This window comes from Oenanthe melanoleuca, chromosome 5, assembly GCF_029582105.1.
Source record: "Oenanthe melanoleuca isolate GR-GAL-2019-014 chromosome 5, OMel1.0, whole genome shotgun sequence".
Taxonomy (NCBI): Eukaryota; Metazoa; Chordata; class Aves; order Passeriformes; family Muscicapidae; genus Oenanthe; species Oenanthe melanoleuca.
Genome location: NC_079339.1, coordinates 54,232,493 through 54,255,216, shown reverse-complemented (window position 1 = coordinate 54,255,216; position 22,724 = coordinate 54,232,493). Strand labels below are relative to the sequence as shown.

Here is a 22,724-nt window from a genome sequence, read left to right as displayed (position 1 = left end):
TGTTGGATGGTGAATTGAGGGTTTGAGGGACATGAAAGCTAAAGCATAAATTTACCTGGTATTAGCTGTGTGTCTTCATAACCTGCAGTGTGAATTTGTTGAGTGGATGTCTGTGTTTAAAGAAAAAAAATTAAAATTTCCCATCCTTTTGAAAAGGAGGCCATAATTTGACTTTAAAGAAAAGCGTATGCTCTTTTTTTTTTTACATATATGTGTTCTATGATCATGTGCTGTAATTTAAGTTAGTTAATTAATAAATTAAGTAACAATTAAAGCTTATTCCTGCTTTAGATCTTAATATATTTTCTGCTTTGAAATCCTAGAAGCTTTATTAGGTTCAACTACTTTACTGGTTAGAGATCTGAACTGAGATTGGGGTCCCATCACATGAAGTGCAGTGCAAGCACATAAAAGGAGACACTGTGCTGTGTTGTTGCTGTAGCTGGCAAGGGTTGGGGACAGAAGAGGAACAGTCACAGAAAGGTTAAAAATATATTTTGTGTTGTTTATGAAATGTCCATCACAGTAGTTCATGACTCTTGCATACTTTCCTGTTATTATAATGGAATTTTAATGCCAAATGCTGCTCCCTTTCTCTGGACTGGGGTCCCAGTGACTCTAGCATCATGCAAGTTAGTTGAACATACACTGGCTCTGCCCATGTCATCATCTCCAGTGTGGATGCTTTGAAGTTGAACAGATCTGTAAGTTTCCACTGTCTGGGAGTTTGCTAACATAGTTCCCACTTGGGCCATCTGTCATCATCTTCAAGGTGTGATCGAAAAACAAAATTCAAGACTTAGTCATACCCAAAAAAATATTAAGGCCACCTGACATTTTGCATTTTCAGACTTTGGGTTTGTATTGCTTAATCTTGAGAGAAAAAAGAAGGGAGTTTCCCAGGAAAGATTGCCCTGCCTTGGGCATGGGCAGCATAGCTGTGAGCACTGGATTCCTGCTCAGCCATTGCCCATCCTCAGTTCCTGTAAGAGCCCAGTATTTATTAGTATTCCAGGTGGAAGGGACCTCAAGGACCATCTTGTCCAATATTTTGTGCTAAAAGCATGGTCCAGACAAGATGGCACAGCATCCTGCCCTGTGAAATCATAACAGTGCCAATGTTGTGGAATCCACCACTTCCCTGGGGAGATTAATCCAATGAGTGATTGTTCTATGAAAAATTTTCCTCTTGTCTTTAATCAAAATCTCCCTAGCAGTAACTTGTACCCACTACCCTTTGTGTTTTCCACGTGACTCCTTGTAAAAAGGGAGTTTCCATCCTCTCTGTGGGCACCCTTCAAATACTGGAACATGGTAATAAGGTCTCCCTTTAGCCTTCTTTTCTCAAGGCTCAGCAAACCCAGTTTTCTCAGCCATTTCCCCACACAAGGGAAATTTCTCTAGTCATCTTTGTGCTCTTCTCTCTCCAGCCTGTCCACGTGATATTTTCTACAGCATGGTCCCACACTGCACCCAGTATTCCAAGTGTCTGACAAGTGCTGAGCAGAGTGGGGTAGTGACTTCTCCATCTGCTGGTGATGCTCTTGTTTGTGCTGCCCAGCATTTTGGTGGCTTTCTTGGCTAATTTAGATACTTTATGATTTCCATTCTAACCTCAAGGCTTGGTTTGTTTATATCATCATGTTCTTGTGCGAGCCAAAGATCAAATTAATAATTTTCCTCCTATTTTTGCTTGCTAAGCAAGCCAAACTCTTGTAAAAAATGGGTTTTTTTGATTATCCTGATAGGTCTGACCTTTACCTGCCCCAGCTAGAACTTACCTGCCCCAGGTAATAAAACTGGAACTCCCCTTGCTCAGATCTGGTGCCTTGAGCTGCAGCTCTTAGTTGTTGGTGACTTGCAGAACTGCTGTATGGTCACTGCAAGAGTTGGAATCAGTGCTTCAGCCTTATGAGCTAATATCTATTCCTCTGGAAATCCAGAGGCTTTTTTTTGCCTTGTTTCTCTGTCTGGCTTTTGCTTGCCATCAAGTGATGTTCCATGGCAGAGGTGTTGGACTGATGGTCCCTTCAGCCCAAAGCATGCTGTGATTCTAAATGTGGGCAATAAGCCCTGGTCTCACATAGGTGCTGTAAATGTGAGTTGATTGATGTCTGTGAAGTGTTCACATGCCAGGCTGGTGAGTGCCATAGAAAATCTTGTGAGGGACTCAATAATCCTGTCATCAGAGCAGCTCTTGGATAAAGCACACACACATTGTTCAGGGTGAAGAAAATGAAATATTGAAGAGATCCTTGTGGAATGCATGTTCTCCTTTCTGCTCGGTGGAGGAGACAGAGAGTGAGGAAAAATAGTATAGAGTGGAGTAAACAAAGGCTGCCTCATGATTCATGGGCACAAGGGAATGGATGTAAGAATTTCTCTGGCATTCCTTAATGTTGTATTTCCTGACTCATCTATTCACACCCTTTATTTTGACATATACTTGGTGGATGAGTTGTTAATATATGGTGTGGAAATCCTTGTGCTTGTGGTGAAAAGGTTACAGTTGTGCAGGTAACTAAGCTTATTTAAGAGTGAGCCCTTATTTAATTTCCAGCTTAATTTCATTTTGAATTTGTTTAACTTCTGGGTTCTTGATAGAAATAAGTCTCTATCTTAAGAATCCAGTTCTTCCTACAATGGCAAATTGAACAATACTGCAGAATGAAGAGCACTTACAGTTTTTTTAAGGAAGACAGAGCATATAGTTTTCTAAAGTTTCATTAGAGATAGGGGAGGTATCCAGGGAGAGGAAAATGGAGGAGTTAGAAAAAGAAACTCCTCAGTGGGGGTTGAGGAGTAACAAAGATGCCAGAGACAATAGTTATGTTGATTCTCACATGATAACTACTGCTTTTTCATTTCATCTTAATCTTTGCAGATTCTGCTGGAATTGTTTCTGTTCTGTAACAATTATCCAGGCAGGAAGGGAGAACTGAAAGGTATAAGAATTTAAAAAAATGAGGTTTGGCAGCTACCAGTCTGCAGAATCCACTGTGAGCTTTTGTCACCTTGGCTTTCTCAAAGAAAGCAATGGTGTTTGAATTTTCCTAATCCTGGTGCTTTTATTTTCATGGCAAGACCCACTGGGTTCCTGGTTTGTATTGTGGAGTGCTGCTGGCCACTGTTAGAAAAGAGTCAAAGGACGAAAGCTTGGGTTCCTGCAGTAGGAACAGTTGCTTTATTCTGTATAAACTGAGAAACAGCTGACCAAGGAAGGAAAGAAAATGCAAAACAAAATGTGTATCTTGCTGTCACATCACCATTGAGCATCATCAATTTTTACATAAACCTGTACTGATTTTCATTTTTTTTTTTTTTTTTTTAATAGCATTTCAGTTTGGAAATTGATTAAAGAATCTTCATAGAATTCAATATGGCATCACAGCAGTCATCTGCATCAACAGAGGAGCAGGCTTCCTCTGAAATAGATGATCTCCATCTAACGCTGCAAGGTAAGTCACTGAAGTTTTCTGTGCCTTTTTAATTTAGATTTTGGCAAAAATCTGTGGCTGTGTGTACAGTTGAAGGGAATTCTGAGAAACCTGTTTAAACTAGGGTTATGGTGAGTGTAGTTCATGTTTGTGGCTTGCAGATGTTTGTGTTTCATGAGAGGCTTCAGCAAGAAAATGACAGATAAGCTCTTGTAGTACTTTCTCGTGATATTTTCAGTTCAGTTGCCTTTTTTGGTGCTGATGTGCTCACTGGTTCTTATGCTTTGTTACTCAGAATACATGTTGCTGTAAACTGTTTGGAAAGGAACCACCAGCATGAAAACAAGCCAGTTCTTTAGTTTCCTTGTTTTCAGTTTGCTGACAATTAGGGGGTTGCATTGAGCTATCTTAAGCTATTGACTACACTACTATTTTTATTTTATTTGTTTTTCTGTTTTTAACTACTGTATCCCCTGCAAGTGGCCATAATTTTTGTGGCTTCTAAACAAGTTTTTTGTGGGTCAAGTCTTTGGTTCTTACTTGTCTTGTGTTATAACTGGTTAAGGAAGCACTCAGTAGTGATTTGTAATTATTTCAGTTTAATGGCATCTACCTGGACAGTTAAATGATGAGTGCATCTGACCTGGCCTCTCAGAACTAATGGGTTTTCCTTATTGACATGTTGAATTTCCTTCTATAAGAATTTCCTGTGGAGGTTGACTTTGCTGTGAACATATTCATGGAAGCTATCAAGGAGGCTAGTCCAGGCAGCAAGACTAGCCCTGCTGAAAAGCTTGGTTTTCCTAGAACGGATGGGCTAACTCCTGTTTCCACAGAGCTGTTTCCTTTTAACTCCCTTGCAATAGTTTCTATGGTGCTTGGTTGAGAGCAAATATGTTAAAAACAGATGGTTCAAAAGAATATTCTGCCAAGTCACTTCTGTGATCCATATTTGCACTAATGCTGTCGTTGGAGCCATGTGTTTGGACGAGTGAGTGTTAATAGCAGTCTAAAGCCAAGTGTCTTCAATGGTGAATTTTCTTCCATTTTGCTTCAGTATTGCATTTTCAGGAGAGCAAGCAAAAACTTGTAGCAGACAGGAGCTGGTCTGACTTTTGCACCAAGCACAGCTTGTCAGACACACATTTGTTGTGCCAGTCAAGCTCAGCCTTGGGTAGAAAGGCTGAGATAGCTGTTGTTGTGAAACAGATTTGGAAAACACTCTCTAGCTTGAAGGCAGATTTGAAGTTACAGGCCATTTTTAGGACAGTGTTATACTTTCAAATTCTTTTTTTCTGAAAAGTCAGGTTGGTGTTTGTGTTGAATAACAATTGAGTTTTTTGGTCAATATCTCATTGAAGGAGCCCTGCTTAGTAAAATTGAAATGACTGTATTTCTTTGCTGTAATAAATGGAACTCTTACATTATGCTGAAGTGAACACACTGCAAATCTTGTGCCCAAGCTATCTGTGCCTGGCTGTTGTAAAACATCTGGAGACATCCCTTAGAAGTGACACAAGCCATTTTTTGTAATGATTGAAGACACAACAAATGGTACTGACACATTTTGTGTATGGAGATGTGGCGCTGCAGCCTCTGCTCAGGGTCAAACAAGCAAATGGCAGTACAGCTGTGAGGAAGCACCAAAGACATGCTCCCTGACATGACATATAGGGACCATTAGCAGCTCTGCTCACAGATCTGTGGTAGCAAAGGTCAAATAAGAAGAATAGGGTCACTCAACGAAACAGGTTTTTCCATTAATAGGAATCTTGAGATTTGTGAAGCAGCCAGCAACATTGATTGCTTTAAATCTTCAGGTCCACCTGGGGAAGTGTTAGAGAAATTTCAGATTCAAGGAGCAGCTGCTTATAACTATCAGAAAAGCAGCTTATACTTTGTGTGACTGCAGATGGATCTCCTTTTTCAAATTGCTGGGATATAGTCTCAAAGAATATGTCCAGCTTTGTATAATACCAGCATAACAGGAGACATGCATGAAGGAAAAAAGCAGGAGTGAGATCTAGTCTGGATGTATTCTAGATATATTTTAATGTCCTTTTAAATTCTTTGTGATCTAACCTTCCATTATTCCTGAAAGGCATCCCATGGGCATAGAGCATTTGTCTAGCCTGGTTAATTAGGGCAAGATCAACTTAATGTGTCAGTTGGTTTGGTCATATAACTTTGTGAAGTTGTTGCCTAAAAAATGTAACAAAATCATTAGCTTTATTTTTTTTTTCCTTCCCTTCCTTCTGTAGGTATGTTATTTTAGGTATGTTTGACTTTTATTTAAGTTACAAGTTAGTCTTCTGCAAGGACAGCACTTTTGGGAAGAAAAAGAAGGAAAAGAGAGGGAAAGAACAATCTCCTTAAAATAATTAGTGGAGAGCTTACTACTTATTAGTCCTAATTATTATAGAATTACTTTTAATTTGTGGCTGGTTGGTTAATAGTATAAAAAGCTTGTTAGTAAATTTTTAGGTAGAAGAGTGTTCAAGGATGAACATTCACTTTCCTTAATAGTGTTTGGCCTAAAAGTTGCCATAAAGAAATTCACTGGAAAATAGGTAATAATGTACCTTTGTTCTCAGTGCATCTTTCTTGTCAGCTAATTACTTAAAGGAGACTCAAGTTTGAAAAACATGAAGAAAATAGGCAAAGAAATGAGAGCAGTAGATTTTCTAATGCCCCCATCTCCAGGCATTTTCAAATGGTAAAGCTAAAAATAATGAGACTGAAGTAAAAAGCTGCAAGAATATAAACCCTTATATATTGGATCTTTTCAGATTTATGTATTGCTCTTTAACCTTTACCAGTTTTCAAGCTGATATCCAGATGAGCATAATAGTTACCTCTTTCCTCCCTGCCAAGAAAATAGAAATTGCTATGACATTGCGTTATGTCAGGAGCTGGCAGGCTTCTTTTATTTTCTTTTTCCTTTCCCTCTGTCCCAGATGTTATAATAAAATTTAATCAGATTAAGGTCAACATTATCTGGGCCTTTTCCTTCAGTGCCTCTCTGCTTCTTTGCAGTTTTCTGATGCAGCACAACTTAGAGCAGCTGCAGGATTGCTTTGTTGCAATCCTTGCAGAGCCATGTAAAAGGGCAGGTGCAAAGCCTGGAGCTGGACCTATTCTGGCCATATCCAGTGGGGGAATACTTAAGGGAAGGGCTTCTCCTGCCAGGCAGTCTGCAAACATTTTGGTGAACAGAAGATGCTTGACAGGGAGATGCTTCATTGCACCATGGGCCATGTTTGAAACCTAAAGTCACTTTTGGTGTAGGATGGGGCAGGCAGGAGGTCAGGGCTTGGCTGGCAATGAGCATGGGAGGAATAAAGCAGGATCCCTGTCCTGTGTCTCCTCCTCCTGTGTTTCCCTCCCATCACTGCATCATGGGCTGGCCCCAGAGAGGGGTCAGCCTGCTGCTGTCCTGTGAATTGAAGAGGCACAGTCAACATCCAAAACTGCCTTTGGCTACTTGAGATGAGGAGGCCTGTCAGCTGCTTGGTGAGAGAAGGGCTTGCTGGCAGAGCTTTGGGAGCTGTGGGAGATGCAGGCACGCTTTGCTGCTGAGCAGGAGTGCGGGATGGCAGCGAGGGCAACGCGCGGCTGCAGGAGCAGCTCTGCACGGTTTGTGGCGCTCTGGAAAGGATTGGTTTTTGCTTGGGGAATGTAAATCTCTACCTTTGAATACTCTGGATCTCTACCTTTGATTCTGGGAGGATTCAACCTCTATTTTCTGTCCCACACACAAAACCTTCCTGTTTTCCCTAGGACAGCAAACAGACCTGTGTGTGGTGCTTCCCACCAAGCCTGTACAGAACCCTGTTTTCCCTTTTCTTTTCATGCTTGCTGAGCTAATTCAAACACAAGGGAGTGTGTTTTACCTCGTGGAGTTTGGGGCGTGTACTTACTCTTTCATTGTTTAATTAACAGCAGGGGTCCTGATTTTTGGCTCCACTTTTTAATCTGTGTGTGTGTTACTGTTCTTTACTGTAACCCAAAGCATGATAATATAGGAATGTGGTTGCTAAAGCTGAAGAGAGTTCTTGAACAGAGTTTAGTGATAAATAATGCATGATACTTTTCATGAAGTTATGTCTAATTGTTTATGAATTATTTCTCTTCAAAGGAAATTGAAAATATGGAGATGTGTATGGATAGGTTTTGTTGTGCAGCTTTGTCCTGGTTTAGGGCAAATTTGGGTGGAAACAAGCATCATTTGGGGATACAAGCATCATAAAGTCATCCCAAGACAGGCTTGTAGTAGATTGTACTCATCTCTGAGTAAAGGGGTTTTTCTTTTCGGGACCCTCGTAATTCACCCAGGGGTCAGGTAAATTAAATCTTACCCAGCTTTTTTTTTGTTTCAACTGTGTATCTCATCTGATGGAGCCACTTGCTTATTGCAGCTACACTTTTTTTCTTTACCAGAAGGATTTTAAAAAGTCCATTAATTGTTTGTTACAATTTTACCAGGGTGACTTTTACAAAGAGCTCCCATAGGAGCTGCACAGAAGTTTATTCCCAGTTTATGCTGCCTGGATGAGGAGCTGCTGTGCAGTTTCCGTAACTGCGTGGCTTTGTGGCATGGGACAGGGGTGGTGGCACTGGAGAGGCAACTGACTCATGGCACTGTCTTGAAAAAAATTCAGTCGTGGGTATTTTTGTCTACTTCACACTCCTAACATAAAAAATAGATTGTACAGTTGCTTAAAAGTGTTCCCAGCTAGGTAAATTTCAATTTATTAAAGGCATTATGTGGTGCAAAATTGGTTAAAAACTGGCATTAAAATGCCAAAGGAGTGGATGGCTCCTGAGGCACCTGTAAAGGGCACTGGAAACCACTACAGTCAGATCTCTGCTTCACTGTTCATTTTCTTTAAAATGTTAGAAAGGCTACTTGAATGTTTATCTTTAGAAGTATGTTGACACCTAAGTGATGTGACTTGGTGCCTCTTAAGAATTTAATCTTAACCTGCCTATTTCCCTGAGTACTGAACACCACTTTGTGGTGGCAGTAAAGATAGTGGTGATTCAGAACAGGGCTGCTCCAGTATCCTGACAACAAGAACAGCAAAAGGGTTTAAGAAAGCCAGGAGGGCAAAGCTTGGTGTGAACACACTTCCTGAGTGAGCAGCACTTTTGGCCAACTGGACAATTGGCTTTCAGAAGGAAAAGGAGGTTGAAAGGAGTAGTGCAGAAAGTTTCCACTTGCTTCACTGATGTGGTAGTAGTGATTTAGTTAATATTTATGTAATATTTGGATTTGAAAAGACCCATCCCTGCCTGTAGAGCTATTTTCCTTATCTTCACTGGGTTTTGAGTAAACTTCTCAATCTTGACAAAAAATTCTGTGTTTGTTTTTAATTACTTAACACCATGTTGCTGAACATAAATGCTGGAAATAACTCTTTTCCCTGCTTTCCTGTCTGCAGAACATGAAACTGTTGCTGGGTGGAAGGGAAGGGACTGTACAAAGGGCTTGGGGGTTAATTACTCACTCTCTCCCTGGATTAGCAAGTACTTAATTGTTTTTCTGCTGGTCCCAATAATTTAAAGAATGTACTTGCTTGGTGTATTAGTTCATACCAGCAGTGCTGCCTTGAAAGAGCTGTCCTGGTTATCCCTGCTTCCCATCCTTTAGTTCATCTTTCTGTGCTGTTGGGAAGTGTGAAAATGTTTATTTTGTATGAAACTGAAATAAGGAAGGTGCTGTGGCTGTCTGTGGGCATTGGGGCTGGGGTTAGCCCAGCACAACCTTTGTGTTGTGAGCAGCAGCTCTCTTGATCTGTTCCTGATGAGCTCCCTGCACACTGCTGGAGACGTAGCCTCAGCTGACCTCGGTGAAAGAAAGGTGTAAAAATATCATACACAAGAGGTAATTCCTCCTGGTGAAACAGATGAGAAGATGAGACAGGCTTGTTCTCGTTAAAGTGATTGCTTAAATTTTTATTTTTTTTTTAATAAAGAAACCATATAGTTGTAAATTGTTCACTGGCAGTGATACACAAGTCGTTGTGATAGAATAAATCCTCTTTGCTGTTTGGTGACAGTGTTTGATGAGTGTGGATGGACAGGCTACATCTGTTCTGCCACGATTTGCTGAAGGGTATGTTGCTTTTCTTGGAGCTCTCATTCCCCCCACTCAGGAAGGGAGGCATGAAAGGCAGAAGGGGAGAATAGACTCATTTTAAATCTTGTTTTTTTCTGCATCACGGTTTAAGGAAGGCTGAGAGTAAAACTGGCTGGGAGTGCTGCTGCTCTCCTGTCTCTCCTGGGAGAGTTCAGCACTCACATGGTCCCTGCCATTCCCTGTGCTCCTAATGATCAGCCTGGTTTGTAGCACTTGTTGGTAGCTCATTACTGAATAAAACAGTCATTGTCCAGCAGTGTGTATTGATTTTTGGCTATCCTACGTGACACATTGCTTGTTGTATGTGTTATTCCTCCCTAAAGAGTTGTTAACACAGGGTGAAATGGGATAGATTTGGGGTACTTTCAGATTACTGGGTTCTTCTGTTCTCTCAGAATCACTTTTTAGCTTAGTGAGTTTTGACCCAAAGTAAAGGGAATGATTAGGGTTTGGGGGTTTTTTATAGCATTTTTATTCTAGGTCAGTGACAGTTTGAAAACTAGAGCGAGAGAAAACCAAGGTCAGTTAGAGTCCTACAAGAAGGGCTAACAAAGAATCCATTCACCCTCATAAAAATAAAAATCTGTATTAATTAACCACGTGGTAGAGATAAGAATTGGAGAGCTTGATTAAATCATTAGCGCCTCTGAGCAGCAGCCTTGGAGGGGGAGCTGGGAGGGAAAACACTCAGCCTGAAAACTGCAATACAGCTGCTGTGGTGCCAGGAGCACATCTGCACTGAGTGTGTGGTGTGGAAACCCTGACTGCTGCAATACAAGTTGGGGGAATACTGGCAAGCATGGACTTCTGTTATTAATTCAGGAGGAGATTCTATTATTATTAATTGTAGGAAAAAAAGGCACATTGCAACGGAGGCAGCAGCTGCTTGGGAGGCAGCCCAGTGGGTTGTGTTAGGTGGAGGGTTTAAGGTGCTCTTACGTGTGTGCAGAGGAATAAATAACCACCTTGTACTTTCACCAGGTGAGACATTTGCCTGAGAGCTGCCCACGTGAATCAACACTTGCAGTATCTGGCCCTTATTGCATAATGAAGCATTTTAATATGGATGTCAACCAAAACAAGGCCAAGTGGCTCATCCCAACCATCTGTAACCAGCCCCAAGTGCGAGTTCTGCAAATCAGCAGCAGTGTGTGTGTTTGGCAGGAGCTGCAGCTGCAGGAGTCCCTGGCGTCAGGCAGAGCAGTCAATATTTGCTCTCTCTCCCTTTTCAAATGCCAGCCTTGCCTGCCTGATAAAATAGAGCGCAGAGACTCAATAATTGCTCGTTGGGTAATTGGAATGGCTCCCACGTGGTGTTCAGCTGAAGGGTGGGGTTGGCTCCTGTGCTAACATGAAGCCAGTATCTCCATGCTATTTTTGTCCTTCCTGCGAGCACTGCAGCGTTGTTTGGTCTGTGTGCCATGTGTGCACTTAATTTTCTGTTTCCCAAACAAAACCCCGTTTTGTCATGTCGCTTTTGTCCATTAAGATTGCCCTTGTCTTTCCTTTTGAGGGCAATCTTTGTGATGCTTAGAAAGAATCCTAAAACAATCCAGCAAGCAGGGGAAACCTCCTGCTTGATGCTCAGATGGGATGGTGGTGTTGCAGATTTAGTGGAGGGCTGTTGGAAGACGCCTTCACTGCAGGATGTAAAGCAGTGCTCCATGCAGGTAACATGAATATTTTTGTTGCTGCTCACCTGCCCAGTGAGGCAGAAGGCAGCCTGTGAGATGAGGAGCAGGAGCCTGGGTTATCCTCAGGTGAATTTCTCTGTTTCGTCAGCTGATGAAGCTCTGCAGAAACTCCTTTGGTCTGTCTTGGATCATGAAAAGACCCCACGACTGGGGTTTGTGGTTGCAAATTCCCAGAGTGTAGTAAAGTGTGGGACATTTTCCTGTGAGTAGCATTTTCACTTTCATGGGCAGAACAGTCAACATTTTTTTCCTTTCCCTGAGGGCTTGGTATTTTTGATATCCTTCATCCTGCCCAGCCTACCAAAACATACATATCTATTGCTGAGAAGTTTTGCACTTGCCTCACAATGTCAAGCTTGTCTTCAATTAATCTTTTGAGCAAGAACTTGCTTTCAGAGGCACAAGAGGTGGTCTGTTCCCACCCTGTCTCCCAGATTTTGTTTCTCCATGCAAGCCTTTTCTGGGCAGCCAGCCCCATTGCTTGCAGTCAAGACTGCTGTGGAAAAGAGATAAAAAGGAGTTTGTGTTCAGGCTGGCTCTCATGAGCCTTTGGGATGGCTGCTGGTGGCAAATGTCAGTCCATCATCTCAGCACCTCTGTTTGTCACCTGTGTTCAGACTTCCAGCCCCTAGGGATGTGTGGATTTTGTGGTGTGATTGGGAAATGGAGTGGTTTTTTTGGAGAGAGCATGGGTTGGGATGTCAGGTACTGCACTGCCCCTGACAGGGCTGGGTCTGGGGATCTAGTTTCTGGGGGAGCTGGACTTTTCTCCATCTCTTCTGCCCACAGACAGGTGTGAGAAACCTTTCAAATACTCTGGTTTTTGAACCATGGGCTTACCCAGCTGTCTCCCTGCACAGCTGCTCACTGTGTGGCACTGTGAGTGCCCTGGGTGCAGAGCAGCATCTCTGTGTCACTGGTCATGCTTTGAGTCCCGTGGCACTGTTTGCTGGTGCTGCACAGGTTCAAGCACTTCCTTCTTGCTCTTGCCTGTACTAACACCCTGTGTGCTCCTTTTTGGCTGGATTAATAATCTATACACCCCAGGGAGGACCCAGCAGTGCAGAGGATGCTATTAGAGGCTGTATTTCCCCATGACAGCCTCATAACTCTCTCCAGCCCTTCAGTTAGCAAAGATTTCTCGTTGTGTGGCTTCACCTACAGAAGTGCATTTATCACCTAACTCCAGCCTGCATACAACTCAGTGCATGGCTTTTTCTGAATTCCAGGGTGTATCTTGTACTGATGATGGCCCTGAGTTCTTGAAGGAACATTTAGGAATGGACAGAGCTATTGCAGACATATTTCTCTGTAGAATTATGTGTTCACACCGCTCTTTGTGTTTGCTGATATTCTGAGAAAACCTTCATTAGTTATTCTGTGCATCCTGCAGATTATACTTGATGGTTGTAGAGGTCTTTGCAGTACCAACTCAGCAAGAAAGAAAATATCAGCTATAAAACAAGAGTTGAGAAAAACTGATATTTAATAGTAACTTAATACGTGGAAGAGTAGACCTTAGCTTTGAGGTGGATGCCATGTGTCTCTTTGAGAAAGAGGAATAAAACCTGATCATTTTTCCATTAACTTTGTTTTCTTTTTTGTTTTTATTTCCCAGTCCAGCGAGAGTTTACACAGAAGAAAACCTTCACTAGTTGGATAAATTCAATATTGGCAAAGGTAAATGGGCGCTCTTTAGCAAAGACATGCCTTTTGCCTTTTTGATTCAGATATGCTGGTTAGAGATTAAATCTTTTTAGGAACAAACAGAATTAGTGCAAGTTTTTTTAGGCACTGGATGGGAAAAGTAGCTCTGAGAAGCATTTGTTTAGTTAGTGCAGCAGCACTGTATTGGGGCACATCCAAGGACATTTGTATGAGGTGGTTTGTGTGTGGGTGTCACTCTTCCTTACTCATGTGTTAAAACTTGTGGTGGATTGAGGCACAGGTCTCAGGGTTTTACGAGTTTCTGAGTTTACAACTGGTTTTACTGGGATTAGGTAAGTGTTATTCTATTATGCAATCCAAGAACATGAGTTTAATGAGATGACCTGAGTAAGTATTAAGACAAACCACATAGTAGTGGAGGTGCTCTTTAAGCTCACAGAAAACAGCTCCTGGAGCATGTGCTGCTGGAGCTCTGACTTGCTCAGGTAAAAAAACTTATAATCCTGTTTTGCTCCCTCCTTGAGCAGAAGCTGCTGAGCTCATGATAAGTTGTGTTGTGTAGGTGAAAAGAGGTTTAGTTGTGCAGCTCTGTACTCAAATTTGTACTTGGGGTATATTGATTAAGATTTCAAAATTTGAATTAACTGCCTTGTTTTGCTTTCCCTTTCTTAATTAGTTTTTTCTTGTTGCCAGAGACCTTGAAAAATGTGAGTGCTTGAAAGTGAGGCCTAAAATTACCCTTATGAGACATAGAGGCAGGGTAAGGGGGAGAGAGTAAGACACACACATGATAATGGGTTAGAAGAAGCAGAATGTGGCTGTTTAGATACAGGATTTTTTATTGCATCTTAATGAAAAAATAAAGGATACTAAACATTATTTAACAGCAGAGTAATCTGAGATATTTTGTAGTGTGTTGGATTCAAAATGACAAAAGATTGAAATTTATCTTGCAGCATACCCCTCCTTATGTTGTCTCAGACCTATACACAGACATACAGCAAGGACATTTGCTTCTGGATCTGTTGGAAGTGCTTTCAGGTCAACATCTGGTAAGACAGAGTAATAAAAATATTACCTCAATCCTTTGTCAAGTCCAGCAAAGATTTCTGGATATGCTTAAGTGCAACCATGTGAATCATCCCTCTGGAGTAATAGAGTCAGTTTCAAGTAACTTATTTTTATACCATTGACTCTGAAACACACTGAGGTAAGTTGATCCAAAGTAATTTATGAACCCTTGCAAGACTTTCTTTATCAAAATATAGAATAAAATTAATTTTTACAGTTGAAGATATAACCTGTTTTTTTTGTTGGTTTTTTTTTTTTGCTTTGCAGCCACGGGAAAAAGGATTTAATACCTTCCAATGTAGAAGTAATATAGAAAATGCTTTGACATTTTTAAAGAGCAGATCAGTGAGTATTAACTTCAAAATGCACAACTAAAGCCAGTTTAGCTGGTGGAACATTTTCTTTGTTAACAATGATCCCTTTTTTTTCCTCCTTAGCTGAAGCTCATAAATATTCATGTAGCTGACATTATTGAAGGAAAACCTTCCATTGTGCTTGGCCTAATCTGGACCATTATATTTCATTTTCATGTAAGTATTTCAGCGATGTAAGAGAGTTTTAGTGGAGGGGAAAAGCACAAAAATGTGTTGACTTAGGTGATCGCTAAATAAGATGAATTAGTACTAAACAAAAGATTATTTTCTGACTTGTGGAAGTGACAGCTCAAGGAGGAGATGCACCAGTGCAGGGGTGGCAGTGATGGACAGTATCTAGTTGCACATGGTAGGAAGGGAAGATACTGAGATTTTTTTTTTTTTGGAAGTAACCAGTTAAAAAATAGGCTAAACTTTACTTGTCTAAGGTCTGTAATGATTATGCTCCAAAGTGTGAAGTGGCTCATCCATCTCTCTCAGAGGCAGCCCCACTCCTCAGTGCTGACTGTGCTTGCAATGTACAATTCTATGATTACTTTTTTTTTCAGTACCAGCACCTGAAATCATACGGAGGCTGTCATAGTCATGCTTCTTATACATTGAGTGTGCATCTTGCATGACATAAGGTTTTGGGGAGATGTAAAAGACAGGACCTTGATTTAATCATCCTCTAGGGCTGCAGAGGATGCTGGAGCCAGGCTGGCTTCTAGGGAGAACCCAGCAGTGAAACAGTGTGGGTCCATTAACTGGTGAATGGAGCTCAGCACAGCACTGAGAAGCAAAATTTTCTAACAGTATTTAGCCCATATTTTTCATGGTAGAGGTACTTTGATGCCAAGGAGTCTTGTGCTGCTCATGGCCTGTGCAATTACCTTTTTACCTAAACCAAGCTTCTCTAACCAGTTAGACATCTCTGAGGTCTCTCAAGTAGATTTTCCTGCACTCTGAGTGAGCAGGCAAACTCTGACTGTGCCAGTACACGTCACTCTTGACAGTAGAAAATACAATGTCATGGGCTGCTGTCACTGGTTAGAGTAGAAATTGGGTGAGAAGGTCCCTTGATGTCATCACTGGTATCCCCAGCATAACACAGAAGTCTTTGGGTGAACATATCCTGCCAAAACATTGCCAGAAGATGGGAGTTCAGCATTAGGTAGTTAGATTGTGCAGATAAAAGAGGGTGGTTTGTTTTTTGGGGGGTAGGGGAACTGCTGTTACAGCTGTGATTGAGTCCTGTCTAATTCTCTGTGGTGTTTTGGGTAATCTCTCACTGTAGCCCCATTAAGTCTCCCCTCTTCTCTGACAGATTGAAGAACTGGCCAGGACTCTTGCCTGTACCTACAATCAGCCTTCACCTGATTGTTCAAGTGCTGTTGACTCCTCTCCAAAGGCAAGCAGATCAGCTAAAAAAAGTGCTAAAATTAAGGAACGGTGGAAGATGTCTGCTACAAAGGCTCTTTTGTTGTGGGCAAAAGAACAGTGTTCACTGTAAGTTCCATCCAAGACTTATAATTAGCATGCTGCACTTTGTATTACTGCTTTCCTCTAAATGTGCTGATATTTCCCCCTGTTTTTTAAGATTACTTAGTGACAGCTTAGCAGAAAATCCTTTAACTTTCAGTTGTGGTTACCAGTACATTCAGCATCAATCAGGCCCCAAATGTTTTGACATAAGCCCTTTAAATATAATAAAGCAAAGCTCATTTTACTAATTAAACACAACAGTGTAATCTGAGTTGTTTGGCTTTCCTTTTTTAGGGGCTTCTGTGTGATAAGTCTAGTGGAATGTTTATATGATTTGCTTGTTTTAATCCTCATGGTTGGCACCGATTCACAAAGTTTCAAGGATGTTTTAGTATTTTTTAATGGAAGATGTAGGATTTCTATGATTCCCACAACTCATGATTCTCTGTCAAAACACTGCATGATCCCAAAGAAGGATGCTAATCCTTGTGCTCCCTAATTCTAGCAAAATATTTCCTTATGCTTGATGTGCAGATAGCGCTGCTGCTTTTAGGAGAGTGTTCACAGAACACAATCTAGAGCAGATACAGATATTTACATTTTCTTCAAGGGCTGCTGCTTCATTCCAGGATCTTTCAAACTTGCTTTGCAGTAATGTCAGATCTTTCTCCACAGCTCTTTGGGTTGTTTTATGTTCTAATAAAATCCTACTAATATTCCATGTTATTAGTGGGAGATAAAGGCCTTCATCAGCACATCAGACACTTTCTTCCAGTAGAATGGCTCTGAGGTTTGCCTTCTAGCTGTGTTTTATCAGAAGATTAATTGGCACATCAAAACCAGCTCTTTATCCATGTAATCTTCCTCTTTCTTTTGCCTGTTTTTCAGCAATTTTGCTGTCTGGTTTGCAGTATCATTTCTGAACTGTCATTATGTTGAAATATTTTGTTACCAGTGAATCCTGTAGTTTTTGGTAAAGAAACAAATCTTGTAAGACGTGGCCCATTGTTTTGGGACTAAATTTGATTGCCTAAAACCCACATCTTTTCCATGAGTAACACACTCATAACATACAGACTGTTTTTGGAAAGTTGTCCCAGAATTCACTGTGGCAGGCATGGCTGGGCACCTCACAGCACTGTTTAAGCTGTGAACATTAATAGAAGATGATTCAAAGACACTAAACTAATTAAGAGAAAAATAAATACTTTTCACTGCACTAATACATCACTTTAAAGATTTGGATTTTTAAAATGCCAGGTCTTGGTGTCCTTACCCTTACAGGATGTTCTGCAGTGCTTTTCTTGTTGCTTTTCCACCTCATAGAATGCATAGATGTTGAGCACAAAGGGATATTTAGAAAGGTTTTGGATTGGCAAGGCTTTATCTTCAGAATGCAGTAGAAGACAAAAAGAAATAGTCATCTTGTAAAAGTAGTGTAAAAATTAAGTAATTGTTGTCATGAGTAGTGCTGGCTGTGGTGTTGTCTGACTTGTGCAGAAGTTCAGTGGCAAGGTGCTTTTGGATTTGGTTCATACTCCATTTTACTGAATTTATATTCTGTTTCTAAATTTGTACTTAAATCCTGTTTCTTCACATGTCCTCACATTTTGTTTCCACTGTTTTCTGGGATAGGCATGGCTCTGTCATCAGTGTCACTGATTTCAAGTCCAGCTGGCGAAGTGGACTGGCTTTTTTAGCCATCATCCAAACCTTGAGGCCAGGTCTGGTTGATCTAGAGAAGGCAAAAGCCAGAAGCAATAAAGAAAACCTGAAAGAGGCTTTCAGAATTGCAGAACTGGAGCTGAATATCCCACGGCTTCTGGAGCCTGAAGGTAAATGATCATCTTAAAAATCTTTGTTATTAGAGGTGAGATTAATGGGATCTGTAAGGCTGTGCTTAAGTTTGAAATGGAACATTGATGTTTGCTGTAATGCTCAAACCTGAGGTTCTTTATTTTATAACATCAGCTGTACTTAGGGACTGTAGGATTTTTGAATTGGCAACAATTGTAGGAGCAATATGCAGAAGAAAGGATGTGAAACTTTCCTGTTCATGGGAGAAAGTTTTTCATTACTTAATCATGTTCTATTAAAATATTCCCAAGGAAAAAAATGTTCATTACATATTAATTTCTGTCAATGGCATGTTAAGTGAGCTGTTGCAAAATAAACATATTTATGGTAATGTGTTTTAATAACTGCAGCATAGTGTGTAATTATGTGATCAGGCCTAGAAGGATGCATAATTATGTAAATGGTGTATTGGCTCTCGTAGATGTTGACATTGTGAATCCAGATGAAAAATCAATCATGACTTACGTGGCTCAGTTTTTGCAATACTCCAAGAATTTGCCTGAGTCTGAAGAAGACATGCAGGTATGTTGTGTGGGTTATCACTGAGGCATCTTCAAATGAATGTGCTTTCTTTGCCCAGTTTATATCTGAGTCAGTAACACGTGGTAGATCCTCTGATTCTGCTGCTGACAGGATTGAATTGGCTTGAACCTTCTGATGCTCCTGTGTGGTAGAAAAATCTCAGTGTTACAGATTTTTTGATTGGTCATACAGGTGGAATTGCTGTGCAGGTTGTTTTGTTTTCATTTTATTGTTACAGAGGACATTTTCAAGCTTGGTTGTCTTTAAGTGTGCTCTGAAGTCTGTGTGAACACTGGAAGAGAGGCAAACAAGATTTGCAGATGCACAGAACAACCAGCTTTAAATTTAGTAGCTGACATGTGCAGTGGACAGATTTTGCCTCTGACAGACAGCATGGGCCAGAAACCCACATTTTTCTATTCTCTGTATTCTCTTACGAGAGTTTAATTGGTTATTCACATATCTCCATACTGATAATCTCCTTCCAGTAGAACTGCAGGCAGGTCTTCTTTTTGATGTCTTCATATATTCAGGTGCTAGGTTTAAAACCTTGTCCCTGCAATGTAATAGTGCCTCAAAATTCATCTGGTCCCCAGGAATTTGTTTTTCAATAGCTTTGAATGGACTTTATCATATGCTCAATGGGTGTTGTTTTATGGCACAATGTAAATTGAAAACAATGCTTGCAAAATGTAAAAAGGAAATTTTCTGCTCTAATTACCAGGAGAAAGTAAGAGAGGCCATGGGCTGGTTGGCTGCACAGGAGAAGAAGTTAGCAAATCTGTTGGTGGAAACAGAGAATGAAACATATTACCAGAAGTACAAAGTAAGTTGCATTTCATGTTTAGAAGCTTCTGTAAAAAGAATCTGTTTCTGTGTATGTTTTTAGTATTTTTCGTCTTCATTGCCTAAACTGAAGTGTGAAATAAGCTTTTAAAGAAAACTTGGAAATTTGATGATGAGGTTGTTAAATACCCTCATATGATTGAAGGAAGGGTAGGCTAAAATTCTCTTTTATGAAAAAGAGATCTGCTATTTTGTTTTTAAATAGAGTTTTTGGAAAGAGTAGTGTCTTAATTAATTGATGTAGGTGGAAACCTGGACAAGATTCAGGCACGTAGGCCCTTCACAGAGTTACTTTTGCTATTTCTGTGCTAATTACAACAGTAGGTTCTACCCAGCTAAGGCTGTAGAGGAGTAGTTGAATTGCTGGCTATAGGTTGTGCTGAAGTAAAATTTCCTTTGGCTTACACTGTAGCCAGAGTTTGTAGTAAAGTGGCCCATGGGGAACTGTGAGAGGAGGAATTTTCCTTTTCTCTTGCTGGGAGGGGAGAACTGTGTTCTTACTGCACTGGCATTATGTTAAATACAGACTTAGGGAATGGCACCTATAATTTCAGACTCAAATACTGCCTGGAGACAAGAATGCTTCTTGCTATCTTGCCTTTGCATGCATCACACCCTTTGAAGTTAATGGAGCTCATACCAGTGTGTTCAAAGGCAGGACTTGGCTCCATGAGCTTCCATCTGACATCTTCTGTGAATTGCTCTTCTGTTTTATCCCTAGGAAATGATGTCATTTATGGAGACATTTAACCAAGAGAAAATCCCCTTTCTGCCTGTGCTGTCATCAAAAAGAGGTGAAGCTGAGCTGAGTGGAGACCAGCAGCAGATGAGGGAAGAGTGGGATAAAGTGATCTCTCAGGTCAGAGGCATTTCTCACTCTCCCTGTTACCAGCATGAGCATGTGACATGGATGAAGAAACCTTAGTCTACCCCAGGAACTCACAGTGGGAAAAGTGGGGAGATGATCTTTATTTGGAATGGTCAGAGAGGTTGGACCCTGAACCTGAAATCTGGACAGTCTGAGTGGCATTCAGTGCCCAAGAGGAGGCAGAAGGTGACTGTGTGTTACCCTTCTGCCTCCTCAGCCTCAGGACTGAAACATCCCTGGGAAATACCCTGCATCTGGTTATTTTGGAGCACTCTTCTGGTCCAAGTTTTTGGCCTGTTTATGCTTAAAAAGTTGTTTTGGGACATAGCTATGCACAGGTGGGGCATGGTTGGTCAGTGCTTTGCAGTGAGGTTGGCTGTGTTGGCTCAAACTGGGAACTATGCTGGGAATTCCTGGTTTTGGAAGAGATGTTCCCCGTCACCCCCATGACAGAAAGCTGTTCAGCTATTTCCCCCCCTATTTTTGCAACTAGTTCACTAAATTTTCCTGTTGTTGGGCCTTGGGATGGTCACCAACAAAGGACAGGAATGCCAAATTCTCTGTGGTGTTGCAGAGGTTATGGGCTGGGAGCAAACCTGGGTTTGAGGTGAGCAGGGCTGATTTTAGCTGACTTCTCTGGAAACTCTTTTTTTTTGAGCAGTGACAGGCATGAGGGAGTGGGTTCCTTGAATACCAGCTTGTGCAGCTTATATCAGCATCTTGTAGATGGGGAAGAAACTAATAGTGAGAGATTTAATGCACTTGTTTTCCTTTTAAAGATTAACGAGTGGAAAGCAAAGCTGGACCAGATGTTGCCCTCCCCTCTGGGTAGCATTGAGGCTTGGCTCCAGGAGGTGGAACATCTGCAGGCAGAAGATTTGCCTGATCTGCAGGACCCGTTCAAAGCAATGTCTGTCTTCAGAGAAATAATTGTAATATTTAAGGTATGCTGATCACAAAGGAAATTGTGCTTCAGTTTGACCCAGCAAAGCACTTGTTATGGAATTGCTGTTTGACATTTTGGGAAGTGGTGTGCATATGTTTGTCTTCTGAAGATGAAAAGTGCTTCTGAGCATACCTTTGAAGAATTATGAGCTTAATTAAATAACTGCATGGGTCTATAAGGCAGGTTTCAGACCACTGGGGTGAGATTAAATTTGAGTACTGCCTTGAATGAGTAAATTATGCTGTTCTTTTTTATGTGGTTCCTTGTTTGTTTGTTAAGTAATAACACAGGATAATTGCATCTTTATCTTTAAATCTATGCTTAATGCATACCTGTTCAGAAAAGTACTTGAGCTTAAGGTTACATTCCAGGGAGTTTAAGAAGTTTGTGTATTTAAAGTTAAATAGTTCAAGAAGCTTGTGTGTTTAAAGTTAAATATTTGCTGAATCACTTTGTAGTTCCATTCAAGGCAAGGATATTTTGATATCTTCGTACCATGCAAGTTATTTATTCTGATCTTCAAATATTTGCACAGATAATAGTTTAAACATCCTTTTGAGTTTGAAATTTCTGAAAGAGTATATGTGTTGATGCCTGGCTGGTGATCATAATGCTGTACTTGGGTTTTTTATAAACAAGTTTGTTGGTTTTGTGACATTGTCCTTAAGGAGAATTTGAAGAATGGGCATTGGAGTTTCTTGCAAGTGGCTTAATAACACCAGTCTTTCGTTGTGTTTCTAGTCAGTTCCTGATATGAGAGATGGCTTTTTAACTGGTAACAGCTTTGTTAGTCTTTAGCCATTTGAACTAAGATTTTTGTGCAACCCAAGTACTTAAAGCATTTTTAAGAATAATAATAGAGAGACTGATGTCATTTCTTAAGGCATTTCCTTTTTCCCATTAAACATATAGATAAAATAATTGCATATCTTCAGAAGAAGAAACACTATTAATGCTTAATTTCTGCCAAATTCACTTTTCTTCATGGGGAGACATCCTGCTGAGAATTGTTTCCCCTTTTAGTATGTAGTGTGTAGGGATCATATTGGCAAGGTGATACCTTATAATGCAAATTTTACTTAAGATCCAGGAAATTGTCCACCAGTGCTCATAACTGTCTGACTGATACAGTGTTAAGATAACAAAATCCAGTGTTAAAAATCTTTGCACTATTTTTGTGGTTGAGGGCTGTCCCAGGATTTAGCTATTTCCATTTATGTGCTTTGTGGCAGAGTTTATAGTATAGAAGTGAACTTGTAGATGGTTTGGCTTGTTTTTGTTTTTTTTTAATCTGCCGCTGAGAAATAGGCTTACCTTCTGTGCAATACATTTTGTGTTATTTTCAGGTAGGGAATTTGGTGTTGACCAATTTTACATGGGACACTGGCCATTGAATGATTAATTTGATACCCTGTCAGCCTGGTTTTAGACACAAATTTATTGAGCAGTCAGATGAACTATGGAACAGGTTACATAAATAGATTTATTCAACAGGTTTTGCTGTCAGTCTTTGCTAAGGGATAGCAAAGAACAACTTAATACCCTGAAGCTGTTACAATGATGCATTTTTCTCCTAAAGATGATAGTGAAAGTGCAGAAAAAACTGATAGCAGGAGCAATGTAAGGTCTGTAGTCCTTATATTTAAGCAGATGCACAGTGATAAGAGAAAGCAGGTAGTATTGCACAAAATATGCACTTCAGAAGGTGATTAGGTGAATACTTTTATTGCATTTTGAGTAAAGACACTGGGATATTGTCTTGTGCTGACTAGTTCTTAATAGCTCTTTCCATAATGGCAGGTGAGTTGGAGATTCCCAGATGAAATACTCTAAAT

General features: G+C 40.6%; 1 protein-coding gene across 3 annotated transcripts in view; it reads left to right on the top strand.

Moving 5' to 3' along the window:
- The window catches only part of SYNE2 (spectrin repeat containing nuclear envelope protein 2), a 171,932-nt gene that overhangs the window by 14,690 nt on the left and 134,518 nt on the right, over window positions 1–22,724 (top strand). For all 3 annotated transcript variants that reach the window (XM_056491990.1, XM_056491991.1, XM_056491989.1), the window contains exons 2-12: window positions 3,335–3,458; window positions 12,892–12,953; window positions 13,898–13,993; window positions 14,280–14,357; window positions 14,450–14,542; window positions 15,693–15,874; window positions 17,486–17,685; window positions 18,129–18,229; window positions 18,954–19,055; window positions 19,797–19,934; window positions 20,723–20,887. In XM_056491990.1, the coding sequence (XP_056347965.1) occupies window positions 3,380–3,458; window positions 12,892–12,953; window positions 13,898–13,993; window positions 14,280–14,357; window positions 14,450–14,542; window positions 15,693–15,874; window positions 17,486–17,685; window positions 18,129–18,229; window positions 18,954–19,055; window positions 19,797–19,934; window positions 20,723–20,887 (1,296 nt within the window). In that variant the 5' untranslated portion in view covers window positions 3,335–3,379. The remainder of the gene's footprint in view (window positions 1–3,334; window positions 3,459–12,891; window positions 12,954–13,897; window positions 13,994–14,279; window positions 14,358–14,449; window positions 14,543–15,692; window positions 15,875–17,485; window positions 17,686–18,128; window positions 18,230–18,953; window positions 19,056–19,796; window positions 19,935–20,722; window positions 20,888–22,724) is intronic.